General features: G+C 39.3%; 1 protein-coding gene across 4 annotated transcripts in view; it reads left to right on the top strand.

Annotated features, from left to right (window-relative positions):
* frmpd4 (FERM and PDZ domain containing 4) overlaps positions 1–19,620 on the top strand; it is a 30,899-nt gene continuing 11,279 nt past the window's right edge. The window contains exons 1-2 of one of the 4 annotated variants that reach the window (XM_072444567.1): positions 1–106; positions 18,728–18,844. In XM_072444567.1, the coding sequence (XP_072300668.1) occupies positions 36–106; positions 18,728–18,844 (188 nt within the window). In that variant the 5' untranslated portion in view covers positions 1–35. Of the gene's footprint in view, positions 107–4,091; positions 4,283–9,070; positions 9,504–18,727; positions 18,845–18,928; positions 19,244–19,620 lie in introns of those variants that run through there. The other 3 variants (XM_072444568.1, XM_072444569.1, XM_072444570.1) reach the window with 3 other exon arrangements.

Here is a 19,620-nt window from a genome sequence, read left to right as displayed (position 1 = left end):
TAGTCGCAGTCACAATCTACCTGGATGGAGAGGACATGGACGAGGCGAGCGGAGAGAGTGCAGAGAGCTGTGCTGGGGAAGTGGAGGCAAACCAGGAGGAACCAAGGTGAGCTATAGAACTTGTATCAGCTAACTTTATTACTACTTTTATTTTTACGGTCAATACCAGTTTCAGTTGTAACAAATCTGGAGCTTTGCAACATGTTGGTCTCCATGGAGATGTTATCGCTTTTCCTAATGTTTCACATCATGGCATTCAATTTGTCCATCTTGGATTTATTCATTCAATTAAAATGTTGTTTGTTGTTTGAATGCCATATAGTGTTGTCACAATATTAACATTCCCCACTCAAAAAGGAAAAGGCACGAAACTTAATGCTGATTTTGATAGGACAATTTTAACACATCACTCTAAATTTAACATGAAATAATAGTAGTTTGATAAATGTTACCATGTGGTCTTGTCTATCCAAACTATCCAGAAAAGGTTACATTTTCTCTTTTCTTTTCTTTAGAATCAATTCTTGTTTATTAATTAGTATCTACTTTCAATATTAGTTTTAGTATAGATTAGTATCCGAGTATTGATACTTTTGACAACTCTAATATCATACGGTGGGACATTTCAAGTGAAGCAATAATAGCTCCTTGGAGACAAACAAGTGGCAGAGCCTTACCAGAAGTGCACCAGTATAAAATAGTAATAACCTTTTTTATCATCTATGTACAAATCCTTATTAATGGTGAGTGTGTTAACTTAAACTTTAAGTATTGTAATGAGTACCTTGTCCCCATGCATTTGCATTTCTGTATCTGTTTGGTTCTCAATCCTTAAAGCTAGTTGCCATTTCAGATGTCTGCCCTCCTATGTATATTAATAGATTATCACAGCCCTTTTTCAACTTTCCAAAGCCAATTATCTCTCTGAACAAGCTTATAATTATCGTAATCCCTCGTTTTTACACATTTTTCACAGCTTCTTGACTTGATAGAGGCTCCGAGCTCCTGCCCCTCAAGCCTAACAAGCCTCATTCTGAACGCCAAAGCCGGCTTGGTGACCTTAGCAGCTTTCCATGGGCGCATTGATTTTTCTCCCACATTACAGATAATTGCTGGATGCTGTGAATCCTATCCTCCCGGAGCAGAGGGGAGGGGGTGGAGCCTGTGTGTTATGTGTGCGTGCTGACGGGAGAGAGGGAGAGAGAGAGACAGAGAGAGAGAGAGAGAGAAAGAGAGAGAGAGGGCCTATCTGATTTGAGGAATGCGATATCCTGCAATCCTATTGACAGCAATTGACTTCTTCTTTGTACTTCCTGTCTATGGGTATATTTAACTCTGTGTTGGTGCAATCTGGACTAGTTGTTTCTGCTTTCATGGTTGATTGATAGGATGAATGAGGAAGTGGTTTGATTAAAATGTGAGTTGTTCATTTTTAAAAGAATCTTAAGAGTTTTGTCCAGCTGGGTTAATTGCTTTGTGATCTATTTAGTCATGATTAATAGCCTTTTTGACGTCGATGTAAAACATAATTATCCTGAATACTGAATATTGTAACGCTGTTATATAAAGGCGGCAATTGCATTTACAAATCCTCTTGTAACCTTTAGTTATTAGCCAGGCAGTAGCTTTTCAAACTGTTCACACATCTTGTTCTGCATTTAACATCTCCCATCTTTTTATGCAAACGCGTTCATCTTCTGGTTTCCGCCCCAGGAAGTGAGCCAGAAGAACATGTAAAGAAAAATGACTTCCTCCTGGTGTTATGTGTGGCACAACATGCAACATGCACTTTCCCATCATTATCCAATGCTTTGCCTCAGGTTTTGCCTCTGTTGGTTCAGTTAGGTTCTGCCCATTCTATTCCAGATGATATAACTTTCATCTGCCCTTAAGTGATTTTGTTAATTAATACATATATTTAGGCTCATGCATGCTGTCAAAGCAATTTTTCAAAGAATAATTGTTCATGTGAATAAATGAGCTGTCCATCCATGCAGAGATGAATGAGTCTTGCCTATCAGCTGTGACCCTAAGATGACATGCTAAACGTGATCCCTAGTGATGCTTGTTGTGCTGATCCTTCAGTTCTCGAAAAGGCTGCTTATGTGTGGTTTGTATATGTGTAGAAAAAACCGGGCACAGTCACAGTGTACAGTGGCCCGAGGGGCGCGATAGGCCACGTGACAGACTCGTGTGGCATTATCGCACAGAGAGGCCACCTTTGTCTGTTTTAGTCACCACTCAGCTGTCACAGACAGGGCAGGCCGGGCTACACACAGGCCACAGGTCAGTTATGGGCAGAGGTAGGATTAAAGAGAAGTAATGTATTTACACAATAATACTCTACAATGTGGTTCCTCAATGCAGGAGAGAAGGAAATAATAATTATCTGAGTTTCCTTGTTATTTATAAGTGTGTACAGTCATTCAGTTCCCTGCCCAAAGGCACAATAGTCAAAAACGTTACATTATTGGCTAGACGTGCAAAGTGTCCATAGAAAAAGATTGCGTAAAAAAGCCGTCACTACAGGTAAAAACATCATACTTTAGTGTCAGAATACTTTTGAGGGATAGAGAGTTTAAAATTTAGCATCTCATAAACTCTATTTGTTTAACATTAGGCTAATTCAAAATTCTATGATGTATGATGACACAATCCCACCTTAAGGTTAGTGACATAGAATTGACACAAGGCACATTTAAGATCTAAAATCTAGGTGACAGCTTCTCTTGTTTTTCTAATTATGTCTTAGTGCTAGAGAACCACGACTGACACAATCTTCTGACAGTTTAAACAATCATTCAACAAAATAAAGATGTCATTAGTATTTACTGTCAAATCATAACTGTTGTGTAATTTATATGGATTCTGGCTCATGTTTTTAGTGTAGTTGCTAGGTAACGGTTATGGAATTACCTTCACCTATGTCATATTTGCTGCCCTTGTCCACCCAGGAAGTAACATTGTAAACTTTACAAAAATGGTGAAACTGGGGACATCTACTAAAATGTTTAGTCAAATCTGAAATATAATGATGTTCACTACATTTTAGTGAATGTGTAGCACTGTAAAGCTGAAAATTGTCAAGGTCTGTAATAGCATTGCTTATAAAGTAATTGTTTGTCCAAAAAAAACTATAATTCCTATAATATTTTGATCTTCAATTGTGAATCAGTGTGCAAACCTAACAGAGTAATTTACAGTGGACATGAGATAGGTGTTAGTTCTGAATCAGTGTGACGCTAATAGTCCATGACATCAGCTAAATACAGTATAACATAAATAAGAGCATTTGGACACTTGTTGTCACTCTTTTTCACTGTGAATGTTACAAATTAGGCAGGTGTGCACCCCTTCATTTTATAAACCCAAGTTTAGCTGGCTACGCAGTGGGATGTGTTATGCAAGCATCTCTCTTTGCTCACAGAGGCAAAGACACGTGCTCAGTTCATAACTAATGGAAGAGTGTGTGTGCCATTCCTGCATGAGTGACTCTGCATGGCATAATCCAACATGAACAATCATGACGTAAAAATACACAAATGTTTAGGTTAAATTAAAGCTACTATAGTGTGTACAGTATAATATGAATATGATGTAAAATAGCCAGTGCCACAGTGGCATTGGGGTTAAGATCTAATTTTCAGGTTTATATGGGATTTGGTGCAGCTGGTTATGGGTGACAGTTGGCAGGCAGTGAGTGATAGAGCTAGGATTATGGTTTTAGATTTATTTTAAGCTCTGATGGATGGCAAAACACATGCCATTTCCAAACAACCTGAGCAGGAGTCTGTACGACTGTAGTAGCAACCTTGCAAATTATAGCCTTTTTGTGTTTTTATATTTCAAGTATATTTGTAATGTTGCATTGCTGTGACTGTTCAGTTATATGATTTTCTACATTTTGTATATTGTTCAATGGAGCAGTCCTTACCAGCACACTGTCATGGGTGTCCAGCTTCTCTTCATTGATCCCTGTGTGTTTTCTGATGCACTGGCCTGGAATCTGATGTTATTTCATTACTCTCCTCCCCCGGGCACTGGACGCTCACTAGTGCAGCCACACTGTATGTAATCATAAGTGCTGAATGCCTTAGTCAGAAACTTGCTTATGGAAAGTCTAAATCGAGTAGAAGAAACACTGGAATCCTGAAGAAAAGGGAAGCTCATCAGTGAAAGGGCTCCAGGGCGTGCATCTGGAAAAACAGCAAGTAGCTCTTTACGGCCGGATGTCAACAATGGACTCAGACGACAGTGATCTAGGCATCTTCACTGTCATTCAGTGAGTAACTTGTGATTTTTTACCTCAAGTTATATAATTTATCAGCAATAGAATTGAGACTCTGATGTAACAAAAGGGTAGGCAATGGGCGGAAGAGCGGAGAGGGATTGGTCAAAACTCAAAGGCTGGACAGCAGTTTTACATTTTGTGTTGTTTGTAGTGAACAGTGCAAATATTGATTTAGTTCAAAGCTTGAACTATGGACCAACAGTGTCACAACGACAGATTTTATTCAGCCCATCACCGGCAACATTAAAATATATTATTGTTGGCCCATGGCAGTAAATAAAACATATAGGTTCAATAAAATGTCACATCCTAGTAAGGTAATGTCAAAGAGGCCAAAGAGGCTATTTTAATAATTATATGAATGCTCGATCTCATTGATCAACATTATTCATCCCAAAAGCAGAGATAATCTATTTAAACTATCTACCCATAATTTATACAAATTAAAAATAATTACCATGATTTGTTATCCTACAGTTGTGAATGTACACACGACACAGCTCAGCTCCTTACCACATACATACATTAGCTTCTTATGGGTTTACAGGCACACGCACTGACATTTGAAATGTCATTTGTCATTGACAATAAAAGCACCCTAATGTACAACATTTATGTTCAAATTTGTCTGCTTGGCCTTTAGCATTTTCCCACGATCCCCTTTGACCGTCTTTAGGGGAAATCTGTACATGCCTTTTAAATGTCAGAAACAGTGTTTGTCTTAGTCCTTGATTAGTGTCATGTTAAATCATTGATAGACAGAGAGATGGGGCATTAGGCTGTTTAGTTCACCCATAGTTACTTGCTGAGTGAGTTGTTATGCGTTATGGACGTGGCCAGTGTCCAGGAACGAGCCGGCCTCTTGCCCAGTGCACGCTGGGACATAATTTCTAGGCAGCTCCGAATGGCTTAAGCGGATGGAGGAAATAAATGGATAGATGGATGGAGTACACTTGTAAAGAGCCACAGGGGCATGCTTAGTGTTAAATAGGCACCAACCTGCAGGCTCCTCTTTTGGCAGTGTTTCTGTGCACTCTTCTCTATATTTCTCAAACAGAATAGGTTACATCCTCCCTTAGTGCTTTGAACTTGATCAGAAGGTATGGAGCACAACTGGCAAAATAAATCACTAATCTTTTTAAAGCATAGCATCATCTAGCCAGGTAACACTTCACTTCTCATTCCAATTAGTCACAGGGTTGAATATGCAAGCTCAAACTGCACTCCTGAAAGCTGTTTAATTCACTGAATAATTCAGCCTCAGTACCGGCATAATTAGAGGTGTGCAGATTTGGACAGTTAGCATGTTATATGGATTGGTGGATACATTGCTTTGAAAGAGCCAGCACAAAGCAGGCTGAGGTCAAAGGGTCATCTGAGCTGTATGGGATGAAGTAAGTATCAACCAGTTAAATGTATAAAAATGTTGTAGTTGGACAGTAACAAACATTTGTAGCTGGACAGTAACTTTATTGAATAATAACTGATATGTTTAATATCAAATTTATTATTTTCTAAATTTAGCAGTACATTGTTGTTGGAATCAACAATAGAAGTGATCAGCATGTAATAGCAACAGAAGCTATTACAAAATAAACTTTGTTAAGATCCAAGCAATTCAAATGCAAGAATACGGTAACTTCATCCTACACACCATTTACAGCACTTTTTCTTAAGGTTTTAAGTGGCCAGATGTGAAATAACTGAAATCAGCTCTTTGGAAAGAGACAATCAGAGGAGAATCAGTGGGTCAGCCAGGGTTTACCAGGCAAATGCACCATCCATAGTCTTCTTAAATCATGCTCCTGTCTGACCCTAATATCCCTTGTCCCTCACTCTAACCTCCAGGCTGCCAACCCAAATGAACAAACACAACTGCCCACACGATACACTGAGTCTCCCAATCCTGGCCAACATCCACAAGGCTTGCATCTACAGCACTCTCCCTGGATGTTTGAAAGCCACGATCAAATAAAATGTAGATCTGTCTGGCAAAATCAAGAGGTTGGACATGGACGTGGGACATTGTATATATGGTAGAGAGCAGGGTAAAAGTGACCCTGAGTGGAAGTGACAACATTCTTTATTGCACGGATCACTCGTAGCAAAGGCACATTGACTCACCCCGCAGAGGCTGATGAACTCTGGCATTTTAATGTTCCTTGTGCAGGTCCAATGTGGAAGCTGCTTAAAATTTGAGCAATATTTGTACTCTGTGCAGTAGGAATAAAGAGTGTCATATTATATTAAATGTAAGGTTCTGTATTCTCAATGAATTCTTAAAGGCGGTATGGACGATTTTTCGTCGATTTGAGAACGCAGGCGGAAGTGCACATGCGCCCTCCCCCGTGTGGACTGATACAACACACACGTGCGTTTGTTTATTAGCGCAACGGATCGCATCGCATCGCTCGTCTCCCATAGATTTCTGTCCACTTCTGCGTCAGCTCGAACTGTCTTTCTCCGTCTTCATTTTGCCCCGTACACTGAGGGAACTATATTATGATAGATCCATGCGCTTAGTCACGCGGAAACGTGGGGACGAACCGCACGCGGCTGCAGGTGAGCGGTAGGTGCGTTTTATGATTGATATGTGGCAGGACAAATGATTTATCCACGCCACGAGGAAATATGATAAAAAATTTGCTGAAAAAAATCGTCCATACCACCTTTAACTAAGAACTCATGATTGGTCCCACTCCATGATGTCATCTGGTGGTAATACAGGAAGTACTTAAGAGTTTTTTAAAAAGTCCATATATCTTCAGTAAACTCATTCTGATTATTTCTACAATTGCACTGGACAGCAGACCAACAAATGTCAGAACCTCTTACATCAGTTTTTATATTCCAAATTGTTTTCCATACAGTGTCCAAAAGTAACAGGCCTAAATAAAACATACTATAGGACATTTATTTAAAAAACAAATAGTGGATATTTTCCTTTCCCATCTCTGGAAGGATAAATTAACGTTCCCCATTCCCCAATAATCTGGGACACAAGAGTAATTGCCCACCTCCTTGGATGAGAAAAGAGGTTAATTGACATTTGGCGGTTTTTCAGGTGGTTTGATTTATGGAGGACGTTTTCCTCTCTTTGGGACGCCGGCCTGTGTTGACTTTTTTTTTATCAGGGAAATGTTTCATCATTGTGTTGGGTGCTTCCAGTTAATTATAAATATTTACATTTCTTCTGCATATGTGCGATCATCATTTTCAGTTTCAGGCTCATACAGGTAATTTATCCGTTGCCAAAAACTCCATCGTTATTGCATGTGGGAAAAGGCATGAGAAATGACCCAACATCTTTGCTAATGAGTTGACTTGAGATATGAAAACGTTTGAAGATGTATTTGCCTTCATAGAAATACCAGAGAGGAAATTAGAAGGCTTGAAACATCTGTTAGCACGCGGCGGGGCAACTTCAAACACAATGAATCACAGCCTTTGTCTTCCTCCCATGGACATTGATTAATCACACAGACATTCACTGGAGGTTGTTACCGTCGACTGTGGAATGCCATCGTGAGCTAATATTTTTAAGCAGAAATCTTTTGAATCCCTCTTGTGAATTGCAGGAGCATTTAGCGGCAGTGTTTTTGAAAGGTCACAAATACAGAGTGGGCAACCAAATGTGAAGCAGTGTGGAGAAAGCAGGCCTCAGCTGGAAAGGGAACACATTATCTGCACGGCCCTTCGTCACAGCGGAGAAATATTGAGATGGTGATTTCAAATTGCCATTAGAGTTTGAATACAATTAATACAAAGATAATTTAAAATGAATGCAGCACTTTGGGAGTAATGATCTTTAAAATTTCATGATTAGCTTGAATCAGAATTACTTTTATTGAACCCTAAGGGGAAACTCTTTAATTTCTTTTCGCTATCTTTGAACGGATAATGAAAAGCACAGCAGTGTGTGTTATAGACAGCCATAGGATAAGGTTTCAGCATAAGCAAACGCAAGATGTAATGTATGTATAGTATGTGGCTTTTTTTTTTTTTTTGTGGATTTATATACATTTCCAGTGATTCAAAAACATATATCAACTAATTGGCACTAAGTAACTTAGTTCAAAATAGAGCTGTCACTAACAATTAACTAAAGTGACTGAAGACTACCAGATAGAGTATATTGTATAGTGAATCTGAAATAGTTTAATATTCTTTCACATTTGGATTAAATCATGCCACTGTTTTTGTTATAAAAAGCATTTTAGTATGTGTTTTACAGTCTCCATAGTCAAGAAAACTATTACAATTGTTCAAATGATTTATAGTCGAGTAGTCACATTTAGTCAATTTAGTCAAGCCTTATAGTTCAAAATAAATTATTTAAAATGTATTTTATTTGAGTTATGAGGGGGAAATGGATGAATGCAAAATGGTTATGTCTTGTAAATAATATGATATTAATAGGCAACCATGTCCTCAAAAATGGTCAAAAAGAAAAGCATCAAAATGAAAAATTCTAAAAGCAAAACATCTATAAAGGTAAATGTACCTGCTTACATACTGAATATACTCGAACTTTACTAGTCAGTTACTAGTCAGAGCAAACCTGTTCACACGGACTCCATTTAGCACACTATGTCACTGTTTGTCCCCCGATCCCTTCCACCCTTTTCCATTTGGGAGCTGAGACCTGCCTCTCGGGTATTCCGCGCGGCTGTCCTTTGAGTAGTGGCTCGTGTTACCTCGGTGCACATAGAATCTTACTTCCCTGTCCACTTCCATCTCCCACCGTCTCTCCCTCTCTCCTTCTCCTCCTCTCTCACCCCTCTCCCCTCTCCCCTCGCTCACCGCTCCTCTCCCAAAGCCGTGTGCTTACAGTGCGGCTCTCGCGCATCATTCCGCCGCGATGGAAATTAAATGAAAGGTGGCTTAACGCAGGCTAAACACAGGCATGCTTTGAAGGATGTAACGGCGAGAGGGTGGGGGGAAAACTGCCGGACTGCCAGATTCCCTCTTCCAATAGGCTGTGGATTTGCAAGGCGCAGATACAGCAACCACTCAACCATGCCCAAGCTGAGACAACAGGACTAAATCTCTCCACAAGACTTGGGAGAGAAATTACACTTATTTTCCCCCTCTGATAATCATTTTATCAGACAATGGTCCTGGGATGAATTGTGCAAATTGGTAGCATTTGATTGCGGCGTGCAGCACATATGGATGTTTTCAGCTTCGTTAAGATGCCAAAGCTGCCTGGGTGAGTCTTACATTTGGCTGTGTATTACATTATGTGTTACTGTAATATTAGCATGTTGAGCATCTTTCTACCCTTAGGATACACATGCAGCGTGGGTTAAAATTGCTGACTTACTGTGACAACTTGTGCAGTCATGTATGATGCCACATGAATATGAGTGGGGGTGGATGCAGGCAGTAGGCTCATTCAAAGTTGACTCATTCCTTTGGAATTGTGTTGTAATTTCACGAAATATTCCACTCTGGCCAACAGATGCTGGTGAAGTTTACCATAAAATCAATGGCAATGTGGAGGAATCACTCATATGCTGGCAGCGTGATACCAACATTTGATTTGAAATATTATCGATCGCTCCTATAGTAATTTATGTTGATGTAAGCTGAGTTCACATACTGCTTGCGCGTAGTGTTAAATTGTAAAATGCCAAGTGTAGCAAACGTAAAGAAGATTTGACTCATCCGTCATATTTTAGTGCAAAGATAATAATGCCGGCAATAGGTTGAGGAGTGCGTATTAGCAGGAAACATAACTCACCTCGCACACTCCTGGACCTGCTGGATTGGTTTGATGTGCCCGTGGACAGTAATCCTCAGGGGATTTGGGTAAATGGGGAATTATTAAATCAGATGCGTTAAGTGTCAGATATAGTTAGAACATTCTTTAATTTTACTGTGCGTTAGGAAAGTAAGCATGTGAGGGCTCAGATGTTTTCCTGTTCAGTGTTGCTTGGTTTATGATGGGGCTCCCAGTGGAATACAAACATCACTGCATGCTGTCACTGTTAATAACGCCACACAATGCTATCTGTGATTACAAGTTATCACTGCCCCGCTGCTGCGCTTTTTTGTATTGTATTCTTCCCTCACAGCTGCCAACAGGATTTCAAGTCAGCAGGAAATGCTTTTGCTTAACTTGATAGAACATTTTACTGAACAAACTGTGTGTATCTGAGAGTTGGTTCCTCCTCCGCTGCCTTGTGACGCCCCCAAGATGTGGCCTGCTGCTGCTGGAAACAAAGATCCTCCGTTTGCCTCCGTCTTTGTGCTGTGTGAATCCCGCAGTTCCTCACTTTGGAGGTTCTTGTTCTGTGTTAGAAGCAAAGAAAGAGACGTCAAGGCACATCTTTAAATAGAATGCTTAGACTACATAGAATTGTGGTTTGGGGCTGGGTGATATGGCGTAAAAGGTTAATCATGTATAGATGTTTTCATATCAAATATGAAAAATACATTTAATCTTATTCTTATATTGAAGTAACACAAACACAAACAAAATCAAATGTATTATCCAAAACCTGAACTCATCTCCAACTTTTACTGCCACAGGATTGATTGATAAACCATGGTGATGGTTTGCTTGATCAAACAAGCCCATTTTTGCAAAGCAATCAGCCTTAATTCAGTGAAATTCAAGAGATTTTGATTTGGCTGAGCAGCTGCCTAAAGAATATGCATAAACCTTTATCCAAACACTCAAGTACAGAGCGAGCATTGCACAAAACGGCCTTGTCCTGCTCTCTCAGAGGTTGCTGTAAATTTAGATAACATAATTTGGAGAAAATTACCAAAATGTCCCAACATAGAGTTTTTCAGCTATAGTATTTTTTTCCTGGATTTTAGACAATTGGATTTGGTCATGAAATCGGTCAATCTCTAGTATATTGTACATGTGTTGTATGTTGTTCCAGCTCCGCATGAAAAATTATAAGTATGGCCAATTATTTAAATTTATAGATAATCTTACTAAACGTATCATTTATAAGCCAATTATTATATAATGCTAACCCTATTTGAAGCAAGTAGCTAAAGCCTTATATCTGAAAGGCATTTATATTTTCCTTTTCTTTTTAAATAGAGAAGGCAACCCTTTTTTCACACCTTTTTTTTAGTTACAATGGGAGCACTTCCTTGATACAGTATGTGCAATATAAACAAAGTATGTGCAATATATCTTCAATGTAACGTAAATAAAATGCAAATTTACACTAGTTCCCAACAGTCATACCTTGGGCTTTTGTTTTGTGCCTAAACTGTTCTTAAAAGAGGAAACTGTGCCGTATTCAAGCCAACATTGATTTATTGTACTTTTGTGTGCTGTTGTTTTTGCCGAGGGGCTTTTGCCTGTTAACAATATTTGTACCAAAGTCACAGTATGCAGACACATTGATTAGCCTGAATATTCATCAGTGTGCTGCCCACAAAAGAGATGCCATAGTTACATTACTGTTCTTGACAAAGAGTGTTTTGGACCAGAGCCCAGATATGAGCTAAGATTTTTTTGTTTTTATTCTTCAGAGCTTTTAACTGTGCTTTGTACAGTCTTGGAAAATCAATGGATGCAGGGTAAGTGCATTATAAAAGCTTGGTTAATGTTTTGTATTGGAGGGCTAAGAGTAATAGTTAAGGTACAATTTATTGTCCTGAGGGAAATGTACTCTCTACATTTGACCCATCCTTCAATGTCTCTGAGGCAACCTGTCACAGTGCATAACCCAGGGGACCCATCTCCAGATCTGGAGCCTTGGTCTAAACCGTAGCTGGGGGATTTTTTACCTATTCTGCATGTATTAGAATGATTGGAGAAACCGTAGTGCCCAAAGGAAACCCACAAAGACACAGAAAGAAACATGAAAACTGCATAAAAAGGACTTGGGCGACACAGAGGGAGTAATATTTTTTTTTTTAAAAACGTACATGTCCACAATTAGCCAATTGCTAAATATGTACATGATATAATGTAATCGCAAATCAGTTAACAACAAAATGTCCTGTCCTGTCACCAAAGAAAGTTCTTAGCCTGTGACCATTACTTAATGAAAGGAAAACCTTTTTTTCATACATATTGTACATTTCCCACAAATTGCTCAGCCCAATATTGGATTTATAGCCTACCATATTCCTATTTTGGTTACAAAATGTTACTTTTTCTGTTGTGGTTGAGAGCACACTTGTGTAACAGTTGTGCTGTGTGCCCTGCTGCAGTCTGCGTGCTAAACCACACAGACAGACACTGTTGTGGATTGTGTAAGTGTCGTATGGAGCAGGTGAATAGGAGCTGCTAGTGTAAAATAGCACGAGCCTCATGGTGGGTGGGTGGCTGTTTCCCAGATGCTGTTTTATTCTTACCCAAAGTAGATTAACAAACCCAAACCACTCCGTATCGAGACGAGCGAGAGAGAAAGAGGGAGGGAGAGGGAGAGTGAGAGAGAGAGAAAAGAGAGAGAAAAGAGAGAGAGACAGAAAGAAAAGAGAGAGAGAGAGAGAGAAGGGAGGGAGAGAGAGAGACAGAAAGAAAATAGAGATAAAAGAAAGAGAGAGAGAAAGAAGGAAGGAGGGCGAGAGAGAGAGAGAAGAGCGATAGACAGAAAGAAAATAGAGAGAGAAAAGAAAGAGAGAGAGAGAGAGAGAGAGAGAGAAAGAAGGAAGGAGGGAGGGAGAGAAGAGAGATAGAGACAGAGAGAAAGGGAAGAGAGAGAAAAGAAAGAGAGAGTGAGAGAGAAAATAGAGAGAGAGAGAGAGAGAGAGAGAGAGCAAGAGAGAGAGAGAGAGAGAGAGAGAGAGAGAGAAAAGAGCGAGCTACTTTGGACAGTGCTGCTGTTGCCAGTAGCAACAATATCAGTGGTTCCAAAGACAAATGTAGGTATACAATATTCAGTTAGAGTAATAGGGAGAAATAAACTCTGTTCTCCCTGAGCAAGTCCTCTTGGGTGGTATTTTGGTAACTGATAAAGAGGGTGATTTGTAGTCACCTATGGGCTCGCACTGGTGCTAACCTGTTTGCTCAAAAGCAGCAATGAAATGAACTGAAACAATGGTCACAGTGATTACAACAAGGGGTTTCAGCATTGCTTTGAGTACACTAGTAATGGTAAAAAAAAAAGTGAAAAAGAAATTAGACTGACTTCAAAACACTGACTTCAAAACACATGACCTGTTTCATCTCAGTGCTCCAGCGATCAAATGTTTGGAGTGACACGGGGGTAAATGTGTCCTCACACAGAGAGCAGGAGCAGTGCTGGGGCTGTGCATGTCTGAGGCACTTAATGCAGTGCAGTGAAGAGAGGCTGTTAATCAGACAGGTTCCTCTGTGTCTGCTGCAGTCTTCCCTCTGGAGCTGGTCATCTCCTCTACTCCCTCACTGCGCCTCTCTCTACAGATCTCAAATCCAAGTAGAATCAAATTAGAAGCCTATCTGTGTTTCATACAAGAGTCTCTTCACTGTTCTCACCTCATTCTTGTAAAAATGCACCATTTTAATATATTCATTGATTAATAACTGCTCCAAACATTTTAATTGGATGCTGGAGCAGTGTCACATATCTTTTAGATAGACAATGTTTTTTCATAAATGCAGTTGCGGCGTGTGGTTGCACTTGAGTACATTGGAGATTGTTGAAGCAATAACCTAATGCCATTCCTGCAGATGAAATGTCGATTTACATATGACATGATAGTAAATAGATTTGAATGACTATAATCCTCAATATGGCTAATGGCAGCCACGTGGCGCCAGCCTGTGGTTTCAAGTAGCGTTCTCGATGCAGATTGTTGATGTAAATAATTTAGACTTAGTGAGTGTCTGTGTAGGAATGTTCCTCTGAGCTGCAGCTTGTTCATAATGCATAGTTACTTCCCACATTAACAGTTTCCTCAGCTTCCTCAGTAAGATAAGATAAGATAAGATTTTCCTTTATTGTCCCACATGGGGAAATGTCATTGGTGCAACGCAGGTAGATACAGAGGTAGATACAGAAGAACAGATCACTTATAGGAAGTCTGAAAAACGCTTTCAGTAGAAGATCTCCTATAAATAAATAAAAACTCCCATAGACAAATAAATAAATAAATAAATACATAAATACCATTGCATGTGATCACGATAGTAATTGCACATGAATATGTGTCACGACAGCACATAGATTGCACATGAATTTCACAGTAATTGCACATGAATTTCACAGTAATTGCACATATGACAGAATTGCACATCAGTATTAGGTTAGGTCAGTATTGCGAGTGTTCAGTACTAACAGTTTTTGTTATAAAGTCTGACAGCAGCAGGAAGGAAAGACCTACGGAACCTTTCCTTCGCACATCGAGGGTGGATCAGTCTCTCACTGAAGCTGCTCTCCAGAGCGGACAGAGTGTCCTGCAGGGGGTGACACTCATGGTCCAGCATAGATGTGAATCTAGCCAGGACCCTCCTGTCCCCCACCTCCTGCACCGAGTCCAGAGCACAGCCCAGGACGGAGCTGGACTTCTTGATCCAGAGTAGCTCACTGTACAGTTCTGCACTGACTGGAATGAAAGCAAAAGTGAAGCTCAGATAAAGAAAGGATCACTTTGGTCATGCAATTTTTATTAAGGACTAACAAGTGCTCTTTACTGCTCACCTACTTTACTCCAATCGAAAATAAAATAGTAGCTTGAGATGAAATTTGTGAAAAAAATTATAAAACATTGTGATAATGATCCTCACTAATAAATCATGCTATTTTAATAATATATATTTACCTACTAAAACACTGTTTTATTGCGTAAAATATACTGGCCAAAAAATATACAGCCGTTTTTAATGAATAAAATGTATAAAATAATTTGAGGCACTAAAATTCTTGTCCTCCCTCTGACTCTTGTTCAACCTGGTCATGAATTGTGTAGCATAGCTTGCTCACTTTGCGCTCAATTACTTAGTCCAATGTGACGGCACAGCCATTATTTATTAATGCAAACTAAGCAATATCGGTTTCACTGTCCACTACTGGATGAACAGACCTGCTCTACTGCTGTTGTTGTGAGAGTTATGCGCGCTGTGACTCAATGGGATAATGCCTCTGCCACTGGCAAACAATAGAAATCAAAGATCACTGTTATGAATGAGACGAAACGCTGTGGCCGGGAGACACGCACAAAATGGATCAGGGTTGTTTAGAGACAAGAGGCACAGCTCCAGATCGTGTGAGTATGCGCCAGTGTTGTATTCACACAAAAGTTGTATATGTTTTAAAAAGCCAACAGGTTGGCCATGTGTAGGCTAATCAATGACGTGAACATTGATCAAAACTTGTCAGGCAGTTTATTTTTTCCATCAATGGAGTTGGAGGAAGGTTTCTGTATGGTTCCTGTATGGTTCCTGTATGGTTTCTGTATGGTTCCTGTATGGTTTCTGTATGGTTCCTGTATGGTTCCTGTATGGTTCCTGTATGGTTTCTGTATGGTTCCTGTATGGTTTCTGTATGGTTTCTGTATGGTTTCTGTATGGTTTCTGTGTGGTTCCTGTATGGTTGCTGTATGGTTTCTGTGTGGTTCCTGTATGGTTCCTGTATGGTTTCTGTATGGTTTCTGTATGGTTTCTGTATGGTTTCTGTATGGTTCCTGTATGGTTTCTGTATGAACCATACAGAAACCATACAGGAACCATACAGAAACTATACCTGTATGGTTTCTGTGTGGTTCCTGTATGGTTTCTGTGTGGAAAGACTAATATACAACAAGGCTCTGTATTGTTTCCATTTCTGAGTTCTAGTTACAGCCAACTAAAGTTCCACATTCACCCTTTGTTCTAGTGTAAAGACTGAAAACAGACATATTAACATATTAAGCTTCCCTTTACAGTTCCTGGTAGTAAACTCTAATAGGCATTTTAAAGTCGTGGGGATATTCAAATCTTTTTTGAATGGGTCCAACATTTCAGCTTTGAACAGTGTTTTTGTTCAGTTATATGTTTGGTTGGTATAGTTGTGTTGGTTGTTTACTTTGTTAGAGGCTAACACATAAATGAGGCAATGAACAAAACTAATTCACAACAGGGTTTTGAGGTCCATTGGGAAAAATGCAGCTCTTAATCTGGAGACCATCCATGTATGGTATAACATTGATTGACAGTGATAGTTCCTTGGTAAAAAATCAGTGCTCAGTTTTAGTTTGTTAAAAGTGTGATGTTAGATTTTGAATATGCTCCTGTATTTTTTAGACAATCGTTGTGCTAATAGTTATAGTACAAGTTAACCATTTACCCATACCCAATCATGCCTTGTGTTATTTTACAAAGTAGAGGACAAACTCTCTTACTCTTTGTATTCACAGGCTATGTACGTGTGTCACTTTTTCCTGAGCTTATACAACTATGATGCGATTCTTCACAAAGGGGCATGTACTAACCCATAGCGACAATGTAAACGCACCAGTCCTGATAAACACTGCAATGCAATTTATTATTGGCGGTACAGTAACTGGGGAAACATTTAGAGGGAGAGGAAGAGAGGCTTTGAATAATGAATGTGAAGAGCCCTGTTACACAGCAGACACGGCTTTGATGTAACATAACTTACTGCCACTGCTTCCATAGCATCACCCAGAGCCCAGACACAAAGACCAAGATAAAGGGTGGTGCTTGGCAAACAGACATGGTGATGAGAAATTTCAACCTATTATTGGGCTTTTTAAAAAACTGCACCCAAATAACCTGTGCATAGAGGAAGCTTTTTATACACAAACATTTGTCACGATAAGATACAATGATATTGTATAATAGAATTGTTAAACTGGAAAGTGATGAGCAATGTGTGTACTATTGAAAGCATAATGACAGAGGACAAAAAACTATTTATTTTTAAAAAAGATAGGAAAATACATGTCAAAATAAGATACAAAAATAAATCTGTGTAAGTAAATAGCATACAATACAGTGAATATAAAATATATCTAGTCTATATACAAGTGGTAGTGTTAAATACAGTACAAGGTGAAAAGGATGGCTTAGACATGACATGTATGGTATATATGTAGTTCTTTATCGTTCACTGTGGGAGGGTCAAGGTTAGTTAGTAGAAGATGCAGAATAAGTTATTGTCTGGTAGATTTATCAGGGTTTTGTAGTGTGTGAACATGGTAATAAGTATTGAGATTGCTTTAATATTGCACAATGATATTTTGAAATGTATTTCTTATGTAGATCTCTTTTCAGGAGTAAATGTCCTATTTTTTAATAGTTGTTACTCTGTACAACCAATTAATTAAAAAATGTTTTTTCTTTATTTTTTTTATTATGCAATCTACTGTCATCTCCAAACTAAAACAATTTCATGCCTCTCAAAGCACTGGAGAGAGCCATGACAAGTCGAGCCGAGTGTGGAGCTTACGTAATTAATGTGATTTGTATTCCATGAGTGAACAGTGGCTTCAGAACATTGTTTATCACGCTAGAATCAAACACCCCCCATGATCACTGTTTTCATACCATTTTGACTTACATGCTGATGTTTGGACATGTTACTGACCTGCAAAAGTAACTGCTAGAATGAAATACGTATGATATGCACTGTGTAGCACTAAAAGTCTCAGTTACATAGTTGATGTTTACTCACAGAGAAATAACTTAACAGATGGTATAGTTTTAGAATTTCTTACAGTTAGATCTGTATTTTAGTGGCACTTCCTCAGACGTGTTACCGCTGTTGCTGTGATGTGTCTGGTCAGTTGATTTAATCAACCAAAACAAAACCTAAATCTGTTTAAATCAGTGCAGCCAAAACTTAAGACACAAAACTAAAATACAGGTCTGGCTATAAGAAATTCTACAACTATAAAAACCTGAAGACCTATTGAACCTAATAGGCCTATTAATTGATACGGTTTTTTTTCTCTAAAAGGTAATTACAGTTGAGGCATAAATGTTCACAATGTTCTTTGTATATCTGCCATGGATAACATGATCATATCATACTTCTATGATCACTGTTTGCCCAGAAGAATATGTTTGCCAACATGTTTTTTCATGTTGTTGAGAATTAGTGGGTTATAAACAAGGGAAATGTAAAATTGTATTAACTGAATTTTCGTTGAACATTTATTTCAGAAAGATTGTGATTGTGAATGAAAAAGTAAAAATTGTTTACTTTTGGATCTGGGTCCACTATATCAACAATAATTGCTGTTTAGATTATTTTGTACATTAATAATGTACATCATTACACAGCAATGAGGCAGTGCCTAAAAAGAGAAAGCTGAAGCACAAACCTTTTTTGTACCTATTCCCAGTCAATATAGTGAATTAACAGTATGTTCTCTTAGTGGAGGGTTCGAGAAAATATTATCAGAAGAAAGTTTAAATTAATGTTAATCTCTTTTATGTTATATATTCTTTAAAAATAAACAAGCACGTAACTCATTTAGTTGTACAAGCAAAAGGCACGCTACTTAATGTTATGCTTTCTGTCTCTACAGCCACAGGACAAAGTCGTCCGGCTGGCCGCCCCCTTCAGGGACTTGGAGTGCTTCGCAGGGACCCCCCAATGGGTGGGACATGGACACCAATAGAGAGGGCCGTGACTGCTACATCAAGTAAGTGCCCTATGTTTAAAGAGAGAGGCTTGTCACGGGTAGCGGTAGAGGGGAGTTCTCTTAGTCCCAGATGTTTTAGACTTCACTTCTAACCCGTGATTATTCCAGCCGCGTCACAGCCTTGACACTGTCTCCATCTGTGCATTCAGAATACTGATTCTGCCGCTGCGCACTCCCTTCCCACAGAGACAAGAGAGGGAGCTGTCTTCTCTCTTCTCTCTGGTTCTATCTTGCTCTCACACTCCTGCACACCCACATTACTACTCATGCAGCGCTCCAAATGCACAACAAGGGGCTAGGAGAGTGCTGCTCTGCGCACCATGAAGAAGACCTGTTCGGGGCTGCGTTCTCCTCTTCGGGAGTTTAACTGATCCTCACTGACGGGCACTTCTGGACCAGGTACAGGGAATAATCAACTGGTTGTGTGTGTGGCTCGATGCAAAGTTTGGATGTAGCGGAGTATATTGCATCTTTTTAATTGTCACACGTGAAATCTGATTAGCTGTTGTTATGGACACCTCTTTCTATTTTAGTTGTTGTCTATTTGTCATAATTGGTGGTTTACTGATGCTGGCGGTGTCACACATGGGTTGGAGCATGAGGAGCGTGATGTCAGAGGAGTTACATAAGAAGTAAGGAGCGGGGAAAGTGCTGGCAGAGGAGCATGTCTGCTGGAGGAGAGGGCTGTGACGCCACCGTGCTTTGCTAAATTTGAAAGAGACTCATAAATAATCTACTGTCTGTTTGTGTGATTGTCAGCAGTCGAGCTCTGCAAT

This window comes from Eucyclogobius newberryi, unplaced genomic scaffold (assembly GCF_026437365.1).
Source record: "Eucyclogobius newberryi isolate DKJ021-1_F unplaced genomic scaffold, fEucNew1.0.hap1 SCAF_14, whole genome shotgun sequence".
Classification (NCBI taxonomy): Eukaryota; Metazoa; Chordata; class Actinopteri; order Gobiiformes; family Gobiidae; genus Eucyclogobius; species Eucyclogobius newberryi.
Note: the sequence above shows the minus strand (reverse complement) of the source record. Positions and strands in the feature narration are given on the sequence as shown.